The sequence below is a fragment of the Alnus glutinosa genome, chromosome 7 (genome assembly GCF_958979055.1).
Source record: "Alnus glutinosa chromosome 7, dhAlnGlut1.1, whole genome shotgun sequence".
Taxonomy (NCBI): domain Eukaryota; kingdom Viridiplantae; phylum Streptophyta; class Magnoliopsida; order Fagales; family Betulaceae; genus Alnus; species Alnus glutinosa.
The window spans coordinates 5,581,242-5,608,186 of NC_084892.1; the positions used below are offsets into that span (position 1 = coordinate 5,581,242).

General features: G+C 38.3%; 1 protein-coding gene across 1 annotated transcript in view; it reads right to left on the bottom strand.

Annotated features, from left to right (window-relative positions):
- The window catches only part of LOC133874091 (ABC transporter A family member 1), a 46,383-nt gene that overhangs the window by 11,250 nt on the left and 8,188 nt on the right, over positions 1–26,945 (bottom strand). The window contains exons 9-26 of the mRNA XM_062311922.1: positions 25,989–26,221; positions 25,772–25,886; positions 25,592–25,681; positions 24,492–24,712; positions 24,208–24,320; positions 18,348–18,454; positions 18,143–18,205; positions 17,322–17,408; positions 12,712–12,810; positions 12,446–12,630; positions 9,137–9,191; positions 8,954–9,025; positions 8,173–8,880; positions 7,848–8,026; positions 4,976–5,186; positions 3,679–3,762; positions 2,917–2,958; positions 2,722–2,818 (exon numbers count right to left, since the gene is read on the bottom strand). Coding sequence (XP_062167906.1) covers positions 2,722–2,818; positions 2,917–2,958; positions 3,679–3,762; positions 4,976–5,186; positions 7,848–8,026; positions 8,173–8,880; positions 8,954–9,025; positions 9,137–9,191; positions 12,446–12,630; positions 12,712–12,810; positions 17,322–17,408; positions 18,143–18,205; positions 18,348–18,454; positions 24,208–24,320; positions 24,492–24,712; positions 25,592–25,681; positions 25,772–25,886; positions 25,989–26,221 — 2,761 coding nt within the window. The remainder of the gene's footprint in view (positions 1–2,721; positions 2,819–2,916; positions 2,959–3,678; positions 3,763–4,975; positions 5,187–7,847; positions 8,027–8,172; positions 8,881–8,953; positions 9,026–9,136; positions 9,192–12,445; positions 12,631–12,711; positions 12,811–17,321; positions 17,409–18,142; positions 18,206–18,347; positions 18,455–24,207; positions 24,321–24,491; positions 24,713–25,591; positions 25,682–25,771; positions 25,887–25,988; positions 26,222–26,945) is intronic.

Consider the following 26,945-nt stretch of genomic DNA (forward strand, 5'->3'; position numbering starts at 1 on the left):
CTCCATCTATTATGTGGTAGGTTATTATTTTGGTTATTTATGTCTTTTAGGTTCTTTTCATTAGGGTTCTAATGTAGGATCAGGATTTATTAAATCGTAGAGCTGAAGTTTGCCTTTCTTTAGTATTTTCTTTCTAACATTATAAAAGGGTTGTAATTCCCACATTTGAAAGTATGGCAGATTATTGAGAATTGACAGCTTAGAGCTTTGTTTCTTCTATTTTGTATCTTTCTATTGTTCTGTTTCTTTCTCATTCATCTTCCACTTCCCTTTTAATCTATTATTTTGTCTCTCTACTTCTCTGTGATCAATCTAAAGATAAGATCAAATCAGATCTACAAACAACCTTATAAGCCCATCAAAACTTTCCACTATCAAACCCTAACGAACCCTACCCATTTCAACAGCAGACCCTAACTCTAATTCCCCAAATTAGAGGTAGAAGTTGCAGGATTCAGCCACTGTCCTGAATTAGTTCAGCTATGCTATAAAATTCCCAAAAGAAATTTTGACATGTAAACTTTCCATCTATTATTATACCTTTTTCTGTAACATAAGTGGCACCACTAGAATCCATCAATAATCAATTTTTTTTTTGATAAGTAAGATTAGTTTTATTGAAAGCGTAAGGCGCCCCTACGTACACTAGAAGTATACAACAGGAAACACCTAACTAGAAAGCGAAAGCCCAAAAACAAGCCCAAAGGACAAAACACCCTAACAACACCCACAAAACCCTAAAACGCCCCCCCCCCCCCCCCCCCCCCCCCCCCCAAAAAAAAACACCCACTACAACAGAACCCAGAGACACCCATAGACCAAGCCTATTGAAGACGACCTAACCACAATAGACACCCCAAAAACCCAAGCCAGTCGAAGCCGAACTACAAAGCAATACCAAAAAGCACCGGAAAAACAACCCACAACCCGCCAAGGCCTACTTCACGTGGGCCTTGCCTTTCCTACGCCTGGCAGGAATAAAGTCATCGCCATAATTAATGGAGCTATGCAGGTTCAGGAGCTCTCTCTTTCCTTTGGACTTCTGGCGCGCAATCATCTTGTCCTGCTGAAATTCTTCTTCCATGGCATCTCGAATTGCCATAGCTTCCTCCCCAAAGTCCCCAGCCAACGCAAAATCCTCATCCAACGCCCAATCTAATGGTAATCCATCCCAAAAAACATTTTCCTCCTCCCAACCTACAATCTCCCCGATATGATCATAACCTATCGGCCAATTCTTAGATTGGGAGAATCCATTTCCCTCAACAGGAAGAGGAATGATGCAACCACTCGGAGGGGAGGAATCACCTACCACCCCGACATCGGTGACCTCTCGAGGCGAAGCGGAAGGGCCAGAATCAATCGGGCGAGGTTAAGAAACCCCTTCCTAAGCATGCCCTACTTCACTGGAGACTTCACGACCTTTATCGCAGGAGGCTCAGCCGTCAATACCTTATTGACAACAAGGCTAGCAGACAACTTCGAAGCTTCCATAGAGTCCGATAATAACCCATCATTCCACTTCACTGAATGACCAACCCTAAGCTCCCTAGCCCTCCTGATATAATGCTGGAAAGGTTTGATATGCAGCAAGGGGGGGGAAGAACGAATCTTCACCCCCAACTTAGAAGCCCCTGAGAGAGAAGCAGCAGCATCAAAGACGGGAAGCCCTGAAACACACAAGCTTCCGGAAGAAACCGACCTCGCTAACATCCCAGCCGGAGTTGGAACAGCCAACCAAAAGGGAGGAGCCTCTCTAGACACTGCAAGGTTTGAGCCCTTCAAAGAACCTGGGGACTAAGAGACCTTCTCCGTCGGAACAGAAAAGGATCCTTGCACAGGAGACACCGGAGCAGCACGAACAGGAAACGTTGGAGAAAAAGAGACCCGCCCAGAAGACGCCGGAAATGAGAACGGAGCAGAGAGCGACTGTACGGGATCTGCAAGATCTGCCGCCGACGGCCACTCAACAGAGGGCGCCGGAGCCAAAGCCTCCGGGCTGAGAGATCGCTGAACAACAGGACCTGGAAACGCCGCCAAAGGTCTCTCAACGGAAATGGCCGCCGGCTTCTCCCATCTATTATGTATCATTCAAGTTAGCGATAGAGATGTATATCGGTGTCCATGGCTATAGATGCACTCCTCCTAGGATTGGCTATTGCCCACTATCTCCAGACACAATTGTGAAGAGCATTACAAAGTCGCTATATGTTTCCACTCCCAAATTTACTATTGCTGTTATAGTTGAATGACTGCATTGTTAGCTAACTATTGACAAATGTGTAGGTAGCTTATAAAAATTTGCATTACTTCACTATAACTGGTGTCCCCTTTCAAGCACTCCAACACCCACAAGAAAAATAATGTATTTCACAAACGCCAAGTTGAAAAACATATCTTCATTGATTGATGATCTCCTTATTTCCATACATAACACCCTGATCTTTCTTAATAGCAAAAATTATAAATACACTATAACATAACTCAGAGAGATGGTAAAAGTAATGATATTTGAATTGAAACATTGGGTCAAACATCTAACATATCCCCAGAGCATTGAAATCATTTAATGTAATCAAACTTTCAACATTGCCAGTTGATTTTTTTTTTTTTCCCTCACAAGTATCAATAAGTTCACTTATAATAGTGATCAAAGTTAAGCCCAAATAAAGTCTGAATTCATGGTAAGATAAAATCACAAGTGGAAGTATACGGACGTACCAAAGATGTAAAAAAGAATTATTGCAAAAGATGAAGGAAATAAGAAGCTGACGAAGTCCCATATATATGTAGACGACCAATACGAAAGTACAGAAACCTGTGGAAGGATATATTAATATAAAATAAATTCCATAATAGTACTGATGAAACAAATACAAGAAGCCAATTTTTTGTTTGCCCAAAAATAAAACTTACCCCACTTATTAGTTGTTGGTGCTTAGCTTTTACTTCACGTTCCTGCATTAAGATCACATAAATTATTTTGCCAAGAAACAAGAAAGTAGAGAATACTTGCAGTGCAAAAGCTATACAAACACGCAAACACACACGTAACATGCTTCTTTTTGTCTTCGGGCTTGATTCTTATAACTATTTGTTTGATTCAGGCAATACAATTGAGCAATGACTTGAATTAGAATGCCCTCCCTAGCTTGACATTAAGAACTGCACGAGTCCTGAAACTTGAGCTACTCAATTGCATTTCTCTCTTCTACTACCTTCTTCCCCTCCTGCCAACACCAACTCTTAACCCTACTTGGTATAAAAAACACTGGATATAGATCCATGCAATGCAGGCTCATATAAAGGCCTGTTCTATTCTCTCCTTCATTACTATATTACTATCATATTTGATATTTTATTATTATCTGATCTAGCACCAAATGAAAAGATCCTTGGAGATGGTTGTTGATATATACACCTAGCATCTTGTTAAGAAAACAAACAATATGCAATTGTTGTCAAATTTCATTAAAGGGATGATGTACCATTATTTGTAAGACATAGCAATTTTCGTAAGTAGTTTTAAACTTCCACTTCAAATGACACTTTTATTCTTCTTCACTTTTTTTTTTTTTTTCAGATAAGTATACTTTAAATGACAGCAAACAATTGAGTAAGAAAGGCCATACACAGTTGCTAAAGTATATATTTCAGATGTAGCTTTCTAGAAAATACCTTTACAATGGGAACCGCAAATGAGGCAGGAATGAAAGAGAAGGCAATGCTAACAATAACTGCTGCAGAAAATGCATCAAGATCCTACAAATTTAAAATGAAAATATATGAATCTTTGTGTATCAATCAAATTGAAATGTCTAAAAATTGCCAACACCCAAATCCTCTCCCCTCCCTCTTTTCCCTAGAAAGAACAAAAAAAAGGACATAGCACAACTGCATCATGATGTTGAGATGCAACCTATGGTAGGTCTGATAATGTTCACATGGTTACAACAATAAAATGACAATCTCATTAAAGACAACGATTCAAGGTAACTTCTATTTTAGCCATTGTTTAATGTCAAGCAAACTAAGAGGAATGCATGCCAAACACTTTCAATATCAAAACGACTGCTATGTTTTTTACATTGAACACGGGAAGTTTTTAGAAAGTTAATAAAGTGTAAGAGACGAAAAAAAAAAAAATGAAGGTTGTAGCTGGCAGACACTATGTATAGTCTATGATTAGAGAATGTTTAATGATTTGTGATATGTGCTTCAAAATACAATTTGCATTCTACACTGTTTAACTTGGTGCACTACTATTTTAGAATTTTTCCCACATACCACTTTCCATGGCATCCCAAGATAATTCATCAAATAAAAATTGCAAAATGACAGGAATGCTTTAATCAAAATCTCAAAAGAGTCTAGTATGTTACAAGATAACTACGTAATGGGAAATTAAACATTATAAATGATTCAATTCCTAATCCCCTTAATGAAAAGTGTCAAGCTTTTTCATGGTAAGGAGCTAAATCATCTTGCCAAGCATGTCAATTTGATATTTCTTCATGATATCTTCTTTTGAAGGTTTAATTAACCATTTTACATTTGTAGCAACATCTATATATATATATATATATATATGAATAATAAATTATTAAAAAGTTTAAGGCGCCCCTAAGTACACAAGCAGTATATATAAGAGGCTCAAACCCAAAACCCGACAAACCCTCAAACCCAAAACCCACAAAACAACAAAACCTAAAACCCATGAAGCCCTCAACGCTAGGCAGCGTGAGACTTGCCTTTCCCCTACCTAGAGGATGCACCCTTCGTATCGTAGAAAGGGAAGTGTACATAAATCATACTTTCTTTCTTTTTTTTTTGATGAACAAGTAAGCTTTTCAATTAACAAAACTAAACCAATACAACCAAAACAGCATCAAAGCTGAAACATACATAAATCATACTTTCTGTTATATAATCATACTTTATGGATAAATCATATTAAAATGAAAGGGAATTGTACATGGCGTTGCAAGCGCTGGCTTTCCGTCATTGGCAGAGGATGATTACGTGTTTGAATTGTCATATTTTTGTTATGAGTAGCAAGCCTAAGAATCGCAGCATTCATTAAATTGATAAAAGTTGGAGCAGCATGCTGACAAGAGCTGTTGTGTAGTACAGTGTACCCTAAACTTCCATCTTCATTCTGGTCATCCATCACAATCGCCCCATACCTGCATGTAACCATGATTACATTCTTATATACACTTAAAATACTCAAGTTAATTTCTAGTAATCCATGTTGTTGGATATCCATCTATTTTATTTCTATTTTGGCTAATTGCTGATGAACTATTATGAGTCTCAAGACAATTGACTATCATCTAGAAAATCTAAGTTTATTAATCTGACGGTATTTTCTATGTTGAAGGAGTTTAAGATCACTAGTGTAATCAAGGGGATGAACCAAGCCTTCAAAGCAAAATATTATCAATCAATTATTTTAGTTGTCAATATCATTTCCAAAAGTTTAGCTTCTGTTCACTTGGTGGATTCAAGATTTCGTAGTGGATTCTAGGATATTCAATAGTTATAGAAGTTGGCAAAAGCCCTTTTCATCACTTCCATTTTGCATAAGTTGGTATCAAACGGGCATGATAGCAAATGAGCGCAATGACAGCCCTTCCAGCAACACCAATCACAGTGTCAGGATCTTTCGAGAGCCAAATTCTGAACTTTTCCAACAAGAGAACCAACATACTTTGCATGCTAGAACAAAGTTTTGCAAAATGTGCAAGCAACCTTTGCTTGGCTCCTCACAATCAAGATCGTGTTGGGGATAGGATTTTCCCTGACAATGGGGCTCGCAGTCAACCTAGACTGAGTTCCTATCCGCACTAACAATAATGCTATAGATATGCCTGCAAGATGCGGTAGTGATGGAAGCTATAGGCAAACTGGAAGAGGCGACATAATAGTGAATGGTGAATACGATGGAGTTCAAACAAATGATTTTGACGAGAGATGGTCATACCAGTGTATACAACAAATTTAAAGAATACAGATATACCGAGACATATAAATGTGAAGAAGAAGTGCAGACATGTTGCAAAATACAAGCTTGCCGAGGAATTCAGACATTCAAGGGAATATGAATGGGGCGAGAGATGTAGAGGTAAATACGAGCATGATGAGAATTTCATGGGTACCAGATCATATAACAGTACTACTGAATAAAGTAGCTCTAGATAGACTGGCACCTTAAGGTGGCTTGGCTATGATGATCTGGAAATTTTTTGCATAACAATGATCTACCTAGCTTCCGTGGTTTTGAAGATTTTGATGAATGGTTAGAAAAAATATAGGAATATTTTGATTACATGGGGATTTCAGAGGAAAAAAAGCGAAAAAGGTGACCAAGAAGCTTAGGGATAGAACATCACCTTGGTTGAAATAGCTAAACTGTTGGATGGCATGACTATGGTTATCTGGAAAATTTTTGCCAGAACATGATGTATCGAGTTTAGAAGTTTTGAAGAATGAGTCGAGGAATATTTTGATTTCATGGGGATTTAGGAGGAGAAAAAAGGTAAAAGAGTTGCCAGGAAACTTGGTTGGAATACCTAAATGTCTACAAAAACCCAATGGAAAAAAGGATTAGTTTGTAAATGATACAAGATGAAGCACTTGCAAAAGGCTCAATTCCAACCAAAATAACTATAATGAGGAGCTACCACCAAAGTACAGGCACTCGACAATATGAGCACAACAGAAGATTAAGCCAACAGTCAATGATACAGATGCAACCGAAAAATACGAGCACAGCCAACAATGTAGACTCATCCAATAATATGGAGGCAAACCTACAGAACAACAATCAGGTCAATGATACAGACGCAACCACCTGAGATTCAAGAATAACAAATGGAGCAACTAAAATTGAAGGTACAGTCAAAGCAGTTTGCGACACAAGCATCTAATGATACAGAAATCGCCTATGAGGAACCGAGCAAAGAAACTCAAGAGGGTGATACAGAGAGAAGAGATAGACCTGGGATTTTAAAAGGTTGAAGAAAACATGGTTGAAAGTGTGGATCAATTGCTAGAGGAGGTTGTCAAATGTGAAAGTGGCCAATAACCCACAAGTCCTAGGAACTTGTTTCTTAAGACAAGGAATTTGCGCTGGTAGATTTTGTTAGGGTGGAAAATTCCAATTTGTTCAAAGTCCTCTATTGACTCCTATTGACAATAAAGTGAAGAGTGAGAAGATCCATTTCAATGGGTTGATAGATTTATCTTTACTATCGATTTTTATCTAGAGGATGTTATGAATGACAATGCGTCATGAAGCATCTCAGAGCATAGGTTACAAATTTGGGAAGAAATCAAAGGAACCAAGGTCAGTAATGTGTAAATCAACATAATTCTCATCTTGATATTGGCGGATTAAGACTCAAGAACCATTACACGTCTCAAGACCATTGACTATCATCCAGAAAATTTGTGATCGTTAGTCCAATTGTACTTCCAGGGTGGAATGACTGTAATATTAATGGTGAAAAATAATGGGTTGTACTACTCTCCAAGGAAGAATGTTATTAATCAATTATTCAGTTATCAATTTAAATCCCAAGAGTTTCTCTTCTTTTCACCTTGTCGATTCAAGGGTTCCTAGTATATTCTAGGGCTAGTAGTGAATTCTAAGGATTAAACGGTTATAAAAATTGGCTATAGTCCTTTCCATCACTTTCATCCTTCGTCAGAAGTGTACATATCTGCTCTATTATTACAAAAATTCTTTCCATGACTATGATTTTAATTTCCACTAACATCATCTTAACAAATAACAGAAAGTCAAAAAGAATAAAGCAAATCAGATATTCGGGTTAACACACCTTGACTGGTAGGATTCATTAAAGCTGGACATCAAAAATTCACTCATAGAAAGTAAAACTGGACCCAAAGTTGGCCCTGCCACCTCGATTGCATCAGCTAATGCCTTTTTTGAATCTGGGAATTTATATGAACTCGGTTTAAAGCTTTGAATCAACCCCCCTTCAACATACTGTGCAATCTGCAGCATAGATAGCTTTTTAGAGGAAGAAATCACTACATTCTCATTCCATCAACAAGTAGTTAAATCCACTACTTTGAAGACTAACGCAAGACATCACAAAGAAAAACATGGAGCACCAACATGAATTAACGTGACTAACAAACCTCCTTTGCAATAGGCCAGGACTTATCAAAAGGAATTGGACCACCACCACCACCACCGCTTAATAGTGGATTAAATTTTGAAGTTGTAAAGGTCAGAGACCGCTGATCAGGATGTGGCTTGAGCTTGAGAAAAAGAAGTCCAAAAAGCAAAAAGACAGCAGGAATTAAAAGCTGGAAAACAATTGTTTTACGGTCTCTCCGAGCAGATGTCATCCTTTTTATGAATAATGCTCTAGAATGTTGCCAGAATGTTGACCTTGAAATGAAACAACAGCAACAGCACTGCATACTTAAGAAGTTTATGAAACTCAAAACTGTAGCAAAAATTAAACCACAAGCTCTCCCCACTTTGGTTGATATGACCCCAAGAATGCATTTGTAATTTCCAAGAACTTTGGAATACAAAATTTTTTTGGGAGCATGATCATGAGAAGCAAGAGAAATCACAGCATCAGGTAAAAGAAAGCCTTCATTACGCTCAATGCATTCCACTTCATCATAGTCACATCCTGCAACTCTCAGGAATACCTCCTCCAGAGTTGTTACAGATATACCATAACTTTCGATGCCAAGATAGTCTTTGTCCTCACACCCACTTGTTTCAGAGTTACCAACTGATCTTCCCATGCAACTTTCAATTTCCCTAAACATACTTTCAAAAGATGATGAAGATGCTAAAGGAAGCTTGAAGGAAATCTCGGTTCCAACCTGCAAGTGAAAGGGAAGATCAACAGTAGTAACATCAGGTCCATCTACTTGAGTTATAAAGTGAGAGCAGTACCTCACTCACACATGTTGCCGATGGAATATGACGGTATACAATATCAGAAGCTACCGAGGCAGTAGGTGCAGACTGAAAGGAGAAGAACATAAAACCCGCAGATAGCATGTCAGTGCTCAAAAAATATAAGGAAACAACCATCCAATGGAATGAAGAGGAAAATAAATGAAAATTGGAGCACACCTTCACTAGTGTTAGTGTATAACCAACCCCATACTGATGCTTCAAGAAAAGGGAACTGTTGAAAAAATGAGCATCCAGAACAAGGAATTTTAGAGATATTTAATACTTTTCATAAACCTAAAAACAATGTGTTGAATTTTTGTCACATATGATTCAATTAGTTACAACATTTATATTCCAATAATGGAGGCCAACGTGAAGGGCTCAAGTTTGACACACAGCTTTGGTCATTCTCAGAAGGACTTCCAGAATGACTGTGCCGAGGAATAGTAAGAAGGGGAAAAAGGGGAAGATATTCAATTAGACTGGAGTTTTTTCTTTTCTTTTCTTTTCTTTTTCATTCCCTTCAAGAATGATTACATATGAAAATAGTTGGAAACAGAGTAAATGAGGAAAAAAGAAAGAGATACTTTTCATTCTGTTATAATATAACCTATAAGTAAAATAAAAATTGATCAACCCACTTCTTAAGAATAAGAATTTGTCAGTTCTCTTGTTTATCAATTCAACACAGACATATCAATGTGTCATCTTCTAGATCCAAAGCCTATTCCCATCATCTCTTTCTTTTTGTAGAGAAATGAAAGCATTAAAGTGAAAAATGTATAGAAAAGAATATAAGATCTTGGAAGAAAGCGAAAAACGAATGATTACTTTCTATCATATAATGTTGGTGAATTCACCTTCCACAGCCTACAGCAAGGTCATTGAGCTAACTAGATTTCCTCCACTGGTTGTGCTGAGGTCTACAGTTCTACTTTCCTTCTAATATGAATTTCAAATTGGTGAGCTTGGTTATGATGAATCTTGCCAGTGATGACAAACTACAAAAGCAAGTTGATGGGAATATGCTTGGTTATGCTTGTTGGCTTATTTCCTAATGGCTTAAACTTTAGTAACCAAAACTAATGTATGAAAACCTGGTTTCTATGAGGTCTTTGGTTCTGATAGTCTCCACTTTTGTAATTTATTATGTTCTATAAGTTGCAGGGCCCACAATAGGTCCAGTGTTTGTTTGGGCAGCCTCTTGGGAGGGAGGACATTAGTGTGTGGGCTTTGGCACACTTTGTAACAGTTTAAGCATTTTTTGTTATAAATAAAAATACCAATCTCATTAAAAGCATGAGGCGCCCCTAAATACATAGGAAGTATTTAATGCTGATGTTTCATCAACACAAACCTAGTAGGGTACAGAATAATATGTAGATGTGGAAGCCTTAAGTGGCCATTCTGCCTTAACAGAAGCAAGAACACCATTAGTCCAGGCATTGCATGTGCTCTGTTAAAGAGAAATATTAAGAAAAGAGTTTTTGAAGAGAGAGAGAGATTACAGCTAAGATCTAACATTACAAAGATCTAGAAACTCCAATAAAGAAAGAGAAGAGAAACCCCCCAACCTTCATCCAATCAAACAGAGAACTCAGGATAAAGACTTCAACCCCATTACTGAAACTGAGTTCTCAAATGTTTTGAGTATTCCTCTCACCCCATATACTCCAAATAAGACAAAGTGGAATGGCCTTCTTGATGATGCTACTCCACCGTATGTGAAATTTTTTTTGACATCCTAATAGCTCCACCACAGACTTAGGTATAACCAAAAATAACTGAAACAAAGAAAAAACCGACAACCATAACTCCATAGCCTCATCACAGTTGAGAAGAAGATGATCAATTGTCTCGCCACTCGCTTTCCACATACAACAGCAATCAACTATCACTTTCTGTCTTTCTGAAATTATCTACTGTTAATGATTTTACCATGAACCAGTGTTGAAGAAAAAAAAACTACCTTGCAGGACCTTCTACCTTCCAAATTGAATGTTAAGGAAACTCAACTACTAAGCCTCCTCCTAAAGTCCGATAATAAGATCATACATCAAAACCTAACCTTTTGACTTTGTTGATTCCAAAAACCTAATCAAATTCTTTTATACCACTCCTCATTTAATCTACATGGCTCTCGCCTTCTTCCTCAATATTGAACTCCTTGATTTTCCTTTTTTTTGTTTAGGCTAATATTTTCAAAAATCCCCATCTCCTCATGTTATTAAATTTCAATACCTCCAAGATATTGGCATTTGTTTTTCATCTTTTTAAAGAACTCAAAAAGACATTTTGTTCCAATCATTGGTTGGATCCCTTCCAAAAGGCAAACGTTCGAGGTCAGATCTTTTTATCATGTGCTTAGCTCTCCCGCTGGCTCTTTTTCCCTTGGAAGAGCATTTGACGGAATAAGGTACCTTCGAGAGTAGCAATCTTTATTTGGACAGCAGCGTCGAGGAAGATCTTGACTTTGGATAACCTAAGAAAGAGACACGTCATAGTATTGTATTGGCGTTGCATGTGTAATAATAGCGAGAAATTCATCGATCATCTTCTACTCTACTACGAAGTAGCTAGAGATCTGTGGGTATCAATTTTCCATCTTCACAAGATAGAGTGGGTCATGCCCCAACAAGTGGAGTTATGGGCTAGTTGGAGAGGCCAAGTTGATAGCCACCATAATATAGAAGTTTGTAGGACAGACCCCCTTTGTTTGATGTGGTATATTTGGAGAGAACGCATTACCCGAAATTTTGAAGATTGTGAGAGAACGGTGGTCGAGTTAAAAGCTATTTTGTTAAAAACTCTTTATGGTTGGATGGCAACTTTCAACAGTTCTCTCTTTCTCATTGTCTAGAATTTACGGATTTTTTTTTTCTTTTTCTTCTCCCTAATTGTGTCTTTTTTATAAACTTCATGTGTACTTGGTTGCACCCCTTTGCACTTTCTAATAAGATTGAATTACTTATCAAAAAGGGGAGGGGGGGGGGGGGGGGAATCTACAATTTTCTTCATAAATTAAGGGCTTTGATAATTTCTACTCTGACTTATTATCCAAAAGAAGAAGCCGACAAAACAGGTGTTGACAAGAGAGAAAAGTAATGATTAACAAGTAGGGTTTGGATTCGACAATCTAAACTGGAAGCAGCAGAGAAAGAAGCCAAAAAAAATAAAAAGAAAACAAAAACCCAGAGTATTACAGACTGATGAAATCGCATATGAACTAAAAGTTAAAGAGTATACCATGTGAAGTTGATTGTCCTCTATAACTCATGAATTTTACATAGCAATAAGAATGCATACATAATTGAGTAATGCCTAGGGGAAATAATGAGGCTTTCCATTTGGTTCCCTCTAAGAAACTTAGGCTTCAATGGAAAATTGAAGTATACCGTCTTCTAATCGTGACCCCTACTAGTCAAGGAAGAAGAAGAAGATAAAAAAGAAAAAGGAGATCAGAAATTTATTTATGAGAGGATATACCTTCCACAGCATCTCAATGAACCATTAGCCATAATAGCTATTCGATCTCCTAGTTCATCAGCTTCATCCATCGAGTGTGTTGTCAGTAATATTATCCTGCCCTTTTTCTTTTTTTTTATTAACTGCCATGTCAAGCGCATTGAGTATGGATCCATTCCACTAGTAGGTTCATCTAGAATAATTACCTGTAATGATAAAAAGACAGAAGAATTTCAGTAAACTCTTAAGGAAAGTAACAAAAATGTGCAACCAAATTGTTTCACCACCTTGCTATCTCCTATTAGTGCAATTCCAAGAGACAATTTCCTCTTCATGCCACCAGAAAGAGCCTCAACAGTTGTGTTGGTTTTATCAGCCAAACCCACCTGGCCATAATAACAGCAGAAAAATAACCATCGCTTAATCCCAAAGCACAGAAATCACAAAAAAAAAAACAAAACAAAACAAAACAAGAGGAAGAACTCAAATGTTTTACAGTAGTCAACTATCATAGCACATTGGATAAGGGGATTAAATAACATAAAGCATGCCAGCGGAATAAACAGCAAAAATACAGATACTAAGATCTACAATTTCAATCAACTCCATATGATGTCCATGTATGTCATAGAAAGTCCATAATACACATTATGATGTCTATAGAGTCTAGAACAATCAGTATACACTGTTGCCAGCTACTCTACTTTGCATAAGATGTTAACCATTCAAACAAGTTGGAAATTTGGTATTCTTGTAAGATAACCGGATCAACTTATAACAAACAAAAGCAAGGGTTTATGTAGAAAAGAAAAAGAAATCTAACTCGCAGTAAAACCAATTTAAGTATAACCACAGAAAAAAAGAGGTTATAAGGGATGAACATTATTTTTTTGATAAATAATTCACTCTTATTAAAAGTGCAAAGGAGCGCAATCCAAGAATACAGAAAGTAAACAAGAGAGACACCCAATTAGGAAGAAGAAGAAGTCAAGAAGAACACAAATCCAAAAATTCTAGAAAATTAGAAAAGAGAGAAATATTGATAGTAATCATTCACCCGCAAAGAGTTTTGAACAATATAGCTTTTTTCCTGTTTTGGTGTCCTTTTTGTATACTTCTTGTATGCTTAGGGGGCCTTTACACTTTTTATAAACTTCTTTGCTTACTTATCAAAAAAAATAAACCGTTCTCTCACAATCTTAAAAATATCGGGAATTCTAATCTTTCCAGATACACCACAACACGCAAAGGGGAGACATCCTCCAGACTTTTAAATTACAGTTACTACCAAACTTGCATCTCCAACTAGCCAATAACCCCAACACCCATCGGGGGCATTACCTACTCTAGCCCGAAAATTTGCACATACAACACTAATCCATCACTATAATGTGCCTCTTTATAAGGTTGTCCAAGGTCAAGATCCTCTCTTACATTGTTGTCCAAACAAAGAAATCCACTCTTGAAGGAGTCTTATTTCTCCGGATGCTCTTCCAAGAGAAAGAAATATCAGCAGAGGGCTAAGCGCATGATAAAAAGATTTGACCTCAAAATGCCGCCTTTTGGAAGGGATCTAACAAACCCTATCCTCACCATTTCGACATAACATGATGGAGTACAAGAGATTAAAGAACAAAGTGACCATCTCCAATCCCAATCATGCATGGATCTGATGAAAGTAATGCTCCATTGATAGGTATCGTTCAAAAACAACATATGGTCTACCATCGAGAAAGCTTTCTTCAAGGACTGATTTCCACATCATACATCATGCCAAAACCGAATCTTAGACCTATCTCCCACCCAAAATCTCACAAATTTAGAGAAAACACCCCACCCCCATCTAATCAACACCCCCACCCTATAGGAACCGTACACTGCAATGGAGCACCACACACCCCACATGCTCTCATATTTAGCTTTCACCACCGATCTCCACAAAGCCTCCCTCTCAATCGCGTAACACCAAAGTCATTTTCCCAAAAGAGTTGGTTAAACAAGATCAAGTTTCTAACCCCCAAACCGCCTGGGGAAAGTGGAGTACAAATCTTGGACTAACTGACATAATGGAATTTAAACTTGTCAACGACTCCGACCCACAAGAAATCCCGCTAATACGATTAGAAACTCCAATTGGGATGGGGAAAAGGGGTAGAAAATATGTAGGCAAATTGGAAAGATTGCTTTTAATCAAAGTGATCCTGCCACCCTTTGAAAGATAAAGTCGCTTCCAACCTGCCAAATGGCGCTCCATCTTTTCAATATAGGAGATGAACATAAACTACACTAAACTATTACATCCAATACATTTGGAACGCCCTCAACAATCTCACATTTCCAAATAAAGGAAAAGATGTTGGAAAAAAAATGACACCAAATCAAATATGCTCATGTTTCATCAATAGACAAGGCCTCGCACCGACTGAGGAGATCGAAAACCAAGATATGGCCTATTTATTGGACAGGCAGTTGCAGCTTAGAACCTGGTTGGTAAGTGGGGGCAATTTTGTCTAAAACAAGAATTCACAGAATTTTGTAGAAACGATAATAACACCAATGGCATGAAGCCTTCCAAAATATTCAATGTCAAAAACCTTATGAGAAAGAGGGATACTGGTACAAATGGCAAAATTTGGCAACTCAGGGTGAAGTTTCTTACACCCACATACTGATGAAGATGATTAGTTGCTAGGCTTCAGGACTAAAAGCAGGTAAATAGTTTGAACACTTCGTCTACACTTTAGATTAACTTTATGGCCCTTGAATGGTTGAATAAACATACACATAGATGAATGATTACATACACACACAAACATAATCACATGCATGTGCATGCACATGCATCCTTTTTTTTTTTTTGATAAGTAAAATATAATGAAAAGGCGCGAAGGGGCGCAACCCATAGTACACAGGACGTATACAAGAAGCCCCTAATTAAAAGAAAAAAAAGAACACCTATCTATAAATTCAAAATAAGAACATTCATGCATAAACTGAATTTTTTCTCTCCACATAAACAACGTTTGTAGCATCTTTCTCTTCAAATTCAACAAATCAGTCTCACAATCTTCAAAACAGCGTGCATTCCGTTCCCTCCAAACGCACCACATCAAACACAACGGAGCCATGCGCCAAATCAGTATCAAAGTCCGATTACCCTTCTGACCCCTCCAACTCCCCAACATATCTTTCACCGACCCCGGCATTAACCACTCCACCCCAAACAATTGCAGAATCATCCTCCACAATTCTGTAGCCACCATACAATGCAGAAACAAATGGTCAATGGATTCTCCAGAAGTCTTACACATAAAGCACCACTCTATCACGATAATGTTTCTCTTTCGTAAATTATCCAGAGTTAAAGTTTTCCCTAAAGTTGTCATCCAAACAAAGAAAGCCACTCTCGGGGGAACATTAACTTTCCAAATACTTTTCCATGGAAATGAAGACTGAATAGGATTAGATAAAACCTTATAGTAAGACTTTACCTCAAAAGATTTCTTTCACGCTGCATCCTTTTTTAATGTCTATAGTGTGGTATACTTAACAAAGTCTTATGTAAAAGTAACACGGTCCAATTGGAGACTAGAGAGTCTCTTCAATTTGATCCAATCTCAGGAGTGGCCGGTAGGGTTTAGCCCATCTGGGGAGATTGTTTTGTGGGATCAGGGAGAGGAAAGTGATTCTCCTCACCTCTTGGGCGTTGTTCCTCCCGACTTACACTTGGAGTGGGAGTCGAATGGTGCTGAGGATGAAGATTCAGCCCTGGCTTTGTTGGATGCCATTGAGGAAGATTTTCATCGGGGTAGTATGGGGAAGCGGTATAAGTTCAAAGGAATGAGAGAACTGCAGAATCTGAAGAGCTCCATAAACTACGACGTTGTGAGTGTGCAATCTAGGAGTAGGAGAGGAAAAGCTCAGGTTTTGTAGTTTGTGGGTTGCTTGTGGGCTACGGGTGTTGTGTTTTAGGGTGTAGGTTCCTGTGGGTTTTTGGGTGGGTTTCTTGTGTGTTCCTTGTGGGTTGGATTGGGGTTCTTTGTGCTTGTAGGCTTAGGTTCTTGTGGGTTTGTTTGGTGGGTTTCTTTCTTTCTTTTTTTGGGCTGTTTTTTTTTTCATTTTCCAGCATTGCGTTTTCTCTTGTATACTGCTGGTGTACTAAGGGGCGTCTGACACTTTTAATAAAACCAGGTTATTACTTATCAAAAAAAAAGTTGTATGGCTCAAATGAACTATATGAGAACCAAAATGCCATTAAGCTTTCTCGTTGGCATAAGGCGATAGAAAATAGTTTGAAAGATCTTCCTCCGATATATTAAAAATAATCCAGCAAGTCTTTAGCCACTTCCTATACTTACAGCAGCATTTTCTGCACTCAGGACATCCAACCACATGACATCTCCTTCAGCATCAATCTGATATAGGTTCTTTTGAACAAATTCAGGACAGAAACTGTTTTATCTAAATTAACAAGTCATGCAGTTTCTAAATAAATTCTAAATTGTACTGAGCTCTATCTAAAGAAACAAGTCATGAGATTGCTCGATTTAGTTGTATATTGTGCCAATTCAAATGGTTGGGGACCAAATCTTTAACCATTATACTTTATCCGCAAAGGAGAAACATGATAAAAGGGGAAAAGTTCCTTTACAGCACATCATTTACCGTTAGCAAATATCAAACACTTCCAGGAGTCATAGACCTGATAGTGAAAAAAGCGCACAGGAAACAATAAACACTTTTTCTTTTTTTTTAGTAGGACTTTATAAAGACATGCATGCAAGGCAAAAGATAGCTGAGAATTGGTATCTCACTCTATAGCGGCAAACAACAAACATTTGAGAATACTAAACTAACACAAGCATGCAAGACTCTAGTAGCGCAAAGAGGAACTCACTTCATCAATCATATCTGTAACAACTCTCTCCAAAATTTCTTCCTTCACACCCTTCAATGCGGCAAAAATTTCCAAATGCTCTCTCACCTGGATAGAGTAATTCATCACGTCAAAACTAGAAACTAGGGTATACAAGTATCTAGCAAATTAATAAGATAATACCACCAAATAAGACATCACTACTGAAGAAAATGTATTCAAAAAAGATCAGATAGCTAGAGCTAAAAAATAGAAAATATAAGATGCTGTTCTATTAGCATCCTGGAAGTCATTGTCTGCAATAAAATCAGCATAGAACATTACTGACATGGGTAGATTTAAGATTCATTAGAGCAATTACTTACGCCATTATGTTAGAATAAAAATTAAAATGATTAAATTCACCATTTCCTTTTAGCTTAAAATTTTGGGACAATTGATAAAATAATAACTTATATGTTGAATTAGATGTATTTAAGTTTTAACTTATTAAAGGATTACTGAAAAGATAAAAGAACCAAGGCAACCCAATATGATGGTGTAAACTTTACAATAACTTAAAGATGAAAAAACAAGGGGTAAAAAAGAAAAAATAAAAAACAACTGCAACCTTTAAGCACCAAAACACCCTAACACACCTTGAACCTTGAGTCCTAACACTATGAGAAGTGCCAAGAACCCAGACAGCATAAAGATCTGTAACAACTACCAATCAAGGATCTAACTTGAAAATAAAAAATAAAAAAACTTCTTGTTGCTATCTTAAGAATACATCTAAACTGTTACAGTTTCAAATATATTACTATACAGAAAATGGAAAATGAAATGTGCTTCTTACTTACGGTCAATTCTGGAAAAAGAATATCATTTTGAGGGCACACACCTAATCCCTTCCGTATCTCGTCCTGCAAAACAGATTCCAACAAAAATTCAACTCTACTTCCAAAATAATAGGGCAAACTAAAACAAAGATATTAACATAGTGTAAGCACCACACACTTGCTGGAATGAGTAAATAATACATAATGATAAGAAAATGGAGCTCACCATGTCTGTTATGATATTCTTTCCAAAAACCGTAGCATCCCCTGAAGTAGGAGGAAGAAGGCCAACAAGCATTGAAATGGTTGTACTTTTACCAGCTCCATTGTGCCCTTCAAAAATTCAAATTCAACACACCGAAGTAATGATATATGTCAAGAAATGCAATATGTAAGCTTCTAGTTTTTGTGGGGGTGGGTAAAGACAAATGCATTTAGTATCTAGCAGATAAGGAAGCACAACCATAAGTATTTCCTTAAATTTCATTTTTGCTTCTTTATAGGAAGGGGAAACTGCACCTAACAAACCCCCCCCCCCCCCCCCCCCCCCAAAAAAAAAAAAAAAAAATCTACCATGCAATTTGCGATATCCTCCCAATCTTTCAATTTGGTTTATGTATCCAACTGATCAAACATTAGGGTTGCAATGTACCGCATCCGCAACCAAAAATAACAAAAATACCCTGCATGAGATTTTTTTTTTTTTTAAAAAAAAAAAATTAATAATTTTTTGCACTTTTTTTTTCCTCAATTTTTTTTTTTTTTTTTTTTTGTCATTTTAAGGGCAGAAGGGGGCATTGCAATCCCAATGGTAGATCGGTAGAGACGTAGGGTACATTAAAAAAATTAAAACATTGGGGGAACATTGCAAATTGCGTGAAAGATTGAGGAAGGTAAGTATAATTTTCCCTTATAAGAAACTCCAAGGGACAACACCCAGTATTGTTAAGGAATTCTACTTCGGATGGATGTATGTTTAGGTACAAGTATACGTACTTAATGGGCCTCTCCACATCCCAGCTTAAGCTTTTAGGTTAGATACTTTAACATAGGATACTAGCACAAAATCTCCACCGCGCTACTTAACAATGAGAAAAGAAAAATCTGAAGAGTGAATCTTAAGCAACTGAGAAGTCAATGAGTACGGGTTGTCTTCCTCAACCAAAAGGTGATAATATACTTGATCCACAATGAGCTTATTTAAGTCCATGAATTCATTCAATGAAACGGGTGTTCTTATGGAACAATGAGTGTGTGGACTATGGAGGACTACTTCAAAAACGTTATGTTAAAGAGAAGCAAATGTACTCTAGAAAGTAATGTATTCTAGTAGCACCCTTATTAGGCCAGTTTAAAAATTAACTTCAATTGTATGATTGTATAAGTTGTTTAGCTATTTTGTTTCTTTTGACTAGTAAGTTATGCACACACCCAATGACTAGATTTTTTCCTCTGAATATGCTCTTTCTTTTTTCCATGTTTGACAAAATGATTATGACAACGGGACTTAATGAGGATAATCACTCTAATTTTATCTAGGCTAAAATTAAACAGGGCTGAATCTTTTGTTTCCCCCTTTCTTCCTTTTAATTAGTACTTTACACATACACCCATTGAGTTTTGAACACACAAGATCACCCTCAACCACATTCTTATGAGGGGGACGGTGCAATTTAAGCTAGAGCACACTGGCATTAAACAGGATTCACTCTTGAAAAGGACAAGTAACATGTTAGAAATGGTTGAAATTCAGAATAAGAGTCAAACATTGTTGTAAGTGTGAGGAATCTTGGTGCAGTTTAATGGATTGAAGGCATTAATCCTAAGAATGAAACGGTAGAAGGCTGGCCATCTGACCATGAAAATCCCATTTCTTATGCTGAAGTTCATTGCAGCAAAGTAGGGAAGAGACCTAGGTAGATCACAGAGACAAGTCAGTTCACATATAGACAAAATACCAACTATACAAAACAGTAAAATCAGTCAAAAATATAATAACCTTCAGATCTCTTTCAAAAACTCTCTGTTCTCTCTCTTTCCTCTCTCTATCCTCTAGCGGCGGTGCGTGTAGCCGTGTCCCGCTAGGGTTCTGCTCCAGCTCGTCGCCTCTGAGTGCGAAAGGCACTGGTACTCCGGGTTAACGTCGTGTTGCAGTGATTCTGGGCTGTTCTCGGTTCAGAACGTGTAGCTGTTGGAAGTCTGTGGTGGGCTCTTTGTTTTTTCTTCCAAATATTTCCAAAGCCATAATCTTTCCAGCTTTTTTGTCGAGGATGTAGACCCTTGTCTAGACCAAGGGAGGCGTGTGGGGGCACATCTAGTGTGCTCCCTCGTGGTGTTGGGCAAGACTGGAGATGGAGAGATGGTTCTTCGTGGAGGCTAAAACCTTCATGTTCTCAATAGTGAAAGGTGCCTCAGTGTTGCGGTTGGAAGAAAGGAGGAGGGGCTTCTCCAGTGTGGTGTTTTTCGGCTCCCAGTGTACCGCATGGCTGGCTTCAACAGTGGTAGAGCTGACACGGCTCCCTAGTGCTAAGGAGTTCATCAAATCCTTTAGGGAAGGGCCGAAGGTGCTCATAGTCTGGAGTGGTGGTAACAATTCCGACCAATTCTTGGAGGTGGAGGTTTACGTAGTGGGTAGCTGGAGAGGGCTCATTTTGATCCCTGAGGGTCGTGAAGAGCAAGGATGTTGCCGTTTTGCCACCAAATTGAGTAAGGCGAAGTTGTTATTTGGAGCCTCGGTTGGGTTTAAGTCTCGTAATTCTTCGTCGGCGGAGAAGAATAAGGTTGTGCCAGGGTTGGCTTTGGGTTCAATTCCTACCAGTGGGCAAGGGGCCTTTGGAGAAGTTGGTGCGCTGTCGTTTGTGGAGGTTTCTGAGATCAGAGGCTAGCCCTTCAACGACGATGGACTTCTTGACGGTGCGGCTTGACGACCCACTTGGTAAGGACCACTTTGCCATTGGTAATCCGTTGTGCAAGGCTTCTGACACCAAGCAGAGCTCCTTTGTTCAAGGCAACGTTGCTTGCCTTCCTAGTGTTGCAGACGAGGGCGAGGGTAGTCTGTTAGGAAAGGGGATCCTGCAATCTCTTGTTTGGGCGTGGAAGGGTCATCTCGTGAATTTGAAGATTGAGGTGGATCGAGCCTTGCGGTTTATTCATGAAGGCCAACTGTGTTGGGTGGAACAAGGGGGTAAGAAGTGGGCTCCAAAGCGTAAACCCATGCCCAAGTTCATTTCCAAACCCATTCTGGGCTCTGAAGTGGAGCTCAAGTTCTTGTCGGAATGTCGGGTATGAGTGTGGATTGCAAGGGTCCTAATTCACCCAACCCGAGTTCTGCTTTACCGAAGACTTTGTCGGAGGTGGTTATGGTCCCAGCGTTTGTGTCTAGTGATTTCCGGCTTGATAGGTCTTCTCCGGCAACACTAAAGGGTGTTGGTGGTCTTGTTTTGCTCTTGCCGTATGTCAAGCCAATTGCTCATCCAACGCAGGAGGTTGTCCTCGTCCCGGCGACCACAAGTCTTGATATCCAGCATTCCGGGTTCTCTTTGGAGAGGATAAATGGCACCGCTAGTCCTTTCGTGCTCCTGCCGAATGCCCAGAACACGTCTGAGGCTGTCCTCGTCCCAACGTCCACTTGTGATGAGGTTCGGCATTATGGGTCTCTTTCGGTAAGGTCTGTAGATGCCGGTGGTTCCAAAGCATAGCCTTCTCCGGTCATGGTCTCCTCCTTGGGTGTTTTCGAGTTGGGTCTGGTTCTTCCAAGGTGGTCTAGTCTGCTGATGCTAGGGGGTCAAGGTCAATGTTTAAGTTTGGGGAGCCCTCTTCGACTTTTGTGTAGTCTGACAGTGGGGTTAAGTTGGGTTCAACCTCAGATTTGGTTTTATTTCTAGTTGTTTCGCCTAGGCTGATGGCGGAGCAAGGCGTCTAGACGTTGTTGGCATTGAAGGGTTCATGTTATGGGTCTGTTCAGGTTGAGTCGCTGACATATGTGGCTGCAAAGCTCTCCAGTGATCCTTCCCAGTGCTCTACGTCTATTGCAGAGCCCGATACTCAAACTTTACCTGATACCGTGTGTTGTGAAGGTCGACAGCTTGGGTCTCCTCCTGTGAGTACAGATATCGCCAGCGAGATTCCTCAACTATTGTCGGTAGGTCTTGGGCCGGTTGGTTTGGATCCCTTGATTCCGGTGGTAACTAAGCCAGCAAGTGCTATAATCGTAAAACCAAGAATAGTTGGTTCGCGAAGATGGAGGATAGTCTGATTGTCAAGGTAGTGTTAGCGTTCGTTGCACCACTAGTGATGCCTTCTATCGTCGTGGTGCCGGTGACCAGTGCTCCGACAGTCGGTACTTTAAACTCAATGTCAGTATCCCAGACCGCGCTGAAGGTTCCCCTAGTCCCAGCTTCGAATGCCAGTGTGGGTTTTCTCCGGAGGGAAGCTGAATTCTTCTGCGGGTTGGGGTTGTCGTCCTTCAGTAGCTCTTGGTGTTATTAGTCTGTCACATTCTCATTCCGAGAAGTATGGATATGGTCCGTCTTCAAAGATGGCGGTTAGCGATGGGGAGGATCGAGAGTGTTCGTACCCTTTGGGTGATTTTCCCCCTGCCACCCTTTTAAATTGGGCTTTGTTTAGGGATGCGAGTAGGGGTAAAAACCCGGTTACGAGTACCAGTTATTGGCTAAAATCGGTAACCGTAACCAGGGTAGCCGGTTGGCCAAAATCGCCAACCGGCTCCGATAACCAGGTAGCCAGTTAACCGGTTATTTAATAACCGGCTGTTACCAATTGATACCCGATTATCCAGACTGGTAGACAAAATTTAAAAAAAATTAGTTTTTGAAGCCTAATTTGAGTATTGGGCCTATTTTTTGGGCTTAATTTAAACTCTTTTAGGCCTTTAAAAAAACATTTCAACCTTTTTTGGCCGGCCCAATATGTTGGCCTAAGTTGGAATTGAAGAAAAGTGTAAAACCCTAAATTTTATTATTTTAGTTTTATATATATATATATATATAACCAGTTTCAATATTTTCTAAAACTAGTAACTGCTCTGGTTACCCGGTTACCAGCTGGTTTTACACCCCTAGATGAGAGGATAGAGGATACCCCTCGAAAGGTTAAGGGTAGTGGAGCTTCTGAATTTGAATCGTTCCATTAATTATGATGCGAAGGGAGTATCATCAAGACATGGGAAAGGCAAGGCTCATTCTTGTTAGCATTTGAGGGTTTTGGGCTTTGTTGTCTTGTGGTTGTGGGGTTTGGGGTTGTGAGTGTTAGGGTTGTGGGCTTTTTTTGGTGGGTTGGGTTGTGGGTGTTTTTGCTTTTTTGGGTTTTAGGCTTGTGGGAACTCCATGCGTCTACGGCATGTGTACTTAGGGGCGCCATACGTTTTCTATAAAGTTTTACATTACTTATTAAAGAAAAAAAAAATTCAGTCAGAATTTCAAACAACATGGCGAGGAATGATCTTAATGTTGTTTGGAATGTAATCTCTTCCTGTTTAATTTGGTGCATTTGGAGAGAAAGAAAGACTCGAAATTTCAAGGATTGCGAGAAGACGATCTTAGATCTACAGCTAAGTTTTCTTAAATCCCTCTACAAATGGATCTCTGTTAATGCCCTTTTTTATGCTTCCAACTTCGCAGATTTTTGCGCTCTATTTCCTTGTTCTTGATCTTATTAGGTGTTCTCTCTTGTATACTTCTTCTATACTACGATTTTAATAAATTTGCTTTACTTATAAAAAAAAAGTATATATATTATCTGCAGACAGTTTAACATACTTTTTTTGATCCACGTATATCTGATTCAATTAGTCTTCAACTTTTGAACAAGAGAACTCAGATTAACACAGTTTCTTCTAAACATGGGGCTTATTCTTTCTTTCTCCAACAAAGAAAGAACCACAAAATGAAACCAAGATAAGATAGTTTAGTTACAAATATGATCCTACAACCTATGTTATTAATCAAAAACTCAAAGATAAAACACTTGATTATGACCATTATTAGGATTTTAGGAATCAAGCCAGCAAATAAAAAACCAAAAATGAAATAGATATACACTGAAGAAAGTATAAAGAATAAACTCACCTAGAAGAGCAAGAATCTGATTTTCATACAAGGTCAACTTCAATTTGTTAACAGCACAACATTTCCCCTTCTTTGTAGCATACACCTTATGCAAATTCCTAATTTGGATGCATCTACAAGTTGAATAAAAGAATTTTTATTAGTAATAAATCTAAGGAGAAGTGCTAAAGTAAGCAATCCAAATAATCAGTGAGTGTACAAAAGAGAAAGACAAAATAAAAATGTGAGGAAAATATCAATTCAAATGCACAAACACTAATGCATTCAAATAATAGTACATATACCTGCCATCAAGCTCTTGTTGCTTCATGTCCAAGCTTATCGCTTCCACGGCAGGTTCAAAAGTATCTTTCCCAGAAAAACTTGCCTTTTTCTTCGAAATCTTATCATTAACTGTAACTTTTAAACTGGAAGCATGATGTTCAACAATACTTTTCTTTTTCCAGAAGCACCTATGGAATATGAAGTTCCATGGATAACGTATTCCATTCTCTCTGGGAAGGACCTGATTACAAGAACAAATTTTGAACATTTTCATTGCATGTAAGGTAACACAGAAATAGGAGATACATAGTGAAAAGGCTTATCCATGAGCCTGGTAATGGAATAATGACAACACTAACAGTTAATCAAAGTCACTTAATAAATCAATCAGTTGTTCAAAATAAGATCCCATCTGAAACTGGAAGAATCCTGGTATAAAATGTCAAAAAATATATATATATATAAGTGAATGTCACCATTTAACAACTGATGGCCATTGGATAGCTTGATACAATTTGATATACATTCTTTAGACCAAGACATACCACATCACATATTTTTGGTTAGTTATTTAAGGGAAAAGAAAGGTCTAACACCTTCAAATTATTACCATTTTGGAACAAACTAAGCCCTGATCAACGTCATATAGCTTGAAATCTTAGCTTCTTAAGCTGATGTCATTATGAACACACTCTGTAGACCAAGAGTGACTGCTCATATTATAAGAAAATAAATACTAATCTCTCCAATATGGTAAACTTAAGAGAAAAATGAAGAGGACAAGAAACCCTCTTCTAAAATATTAATACGATTAAATCAATTAGCACAGGAGACCATACAACTTGACAGGACGATTTATCCACATCAACATAAAGCAATCTTATCCCAGTTGAACTGTGAAATCTATCCATGTGTAAAACTCTACCAACAACAAAATGGATTCCTATAACATTCCAAGTTAGCATTTTTTTTTTTCGTGCAAGGAGCCCACAGAATGCCAGAAAACATCATACCAATATGCATATTTTCCGCAAATAAATATATAAAGCAGTAAGACAACTATTCATTAGCGCAAACTAAACAATTTTGATATAAAATATTTAAGAGCTTAAAGATATACCTTATCCAGGTAAAGACCAATCACACAGTACAGCAGTGCATCAAGCAACATCATCAGGAGACAGACCACAAAATTCACTCCAGATGATGCCTATACAGATCAATTTCTCAAAATGTTAAGGCACACACAAAAGGTTTAAACTAACTAGCAGCAGCACAAACCCCCAGATACGACGCATACCCTCCATATGTTGCTCCAACGAAGTCCAACTTGAGCACGCTCATAGTCAGCAAAGTTAATTGACCCTAGAGCAAAGGCTGTAGGAGAAAGCAAAGAAGCAAGGACCTTTAATATCCTGAAATAGGAAACACAAATGAATTCCATCAGCATTCTTAATTTCAAAGGGAGGAAAAAAAACAAAAAATATAAGCATAAAGTTGTTGACAGCATAACTTACATAGGGACAGCCTGGTCGTTGACAGTGTAATAAGGGAAATAGGCACCTAGAAAAGATAGGGTTCCAACAGCCACAGCTGTTTTGGCTCGTGTGAAGAATGTAGAGATCAAAAATGACAGCATGATTGCACTTAGTCCAAACGAAAAGAAGTACATAAACACCACTGACTTATCACTATACTTGAAAAGGCTTGTCATGGTGCAGGCTGTAATGATCCCAGATGAAATCGCAAACTGCACAGAGAGAGAGAGAGTGAGATAAGGACAACTCCATAACTTCTAACTTCTAATAAAACCTGAACTAGAATATCAAGTGCCAATAAATAAACTTTTTTTATATAAATAATTCAATCTCATTAAAAAAGGGGAAGAAAGGTGCAGCCTTAGTACACAGAAAGTAGACAAGAGAAATCCCTAATCAGGAGAAAAAGATGAATAGTTCAATAGAAAAAAGCAAACTATGATGTGCTGATATTCAAGTATATAAAGTGTTGAACATAATCCTTCTCGGCTCTATCACCAAAGTCTCTACACCTTAAAAGCTCTTAGCATTCCACTTTCTCCAAAGGCACCACATTAAACGCAACTGAGCCAACCTCCATGCTTCCATAATATGAACACGCCCTACTTGATCTCCCCAACTCACCAATAAATCTCTCACCCTTATAGGCATAACCCAATCAATACCAAACAGATTAAGCATAGAGCTCCATAAATCTCTTGCTACTTCCTTATCTTACTCTAAAAGAATACAACATCTTAAAGAAAGAGAAGACCACATCCACTCCCAATCATGTACCGGTATAGTAAAAATTACATTTTGTTAAATCACTATTTGTCCCAAAAGCTTAAGCTAATAAAAAGAGGTGAATTTAATTACTTGATCGAATACTTTAACACATTCCAATGAATATTCCCATCTCAGAACTGCATATTATCCACCACCCACGCATCCTTG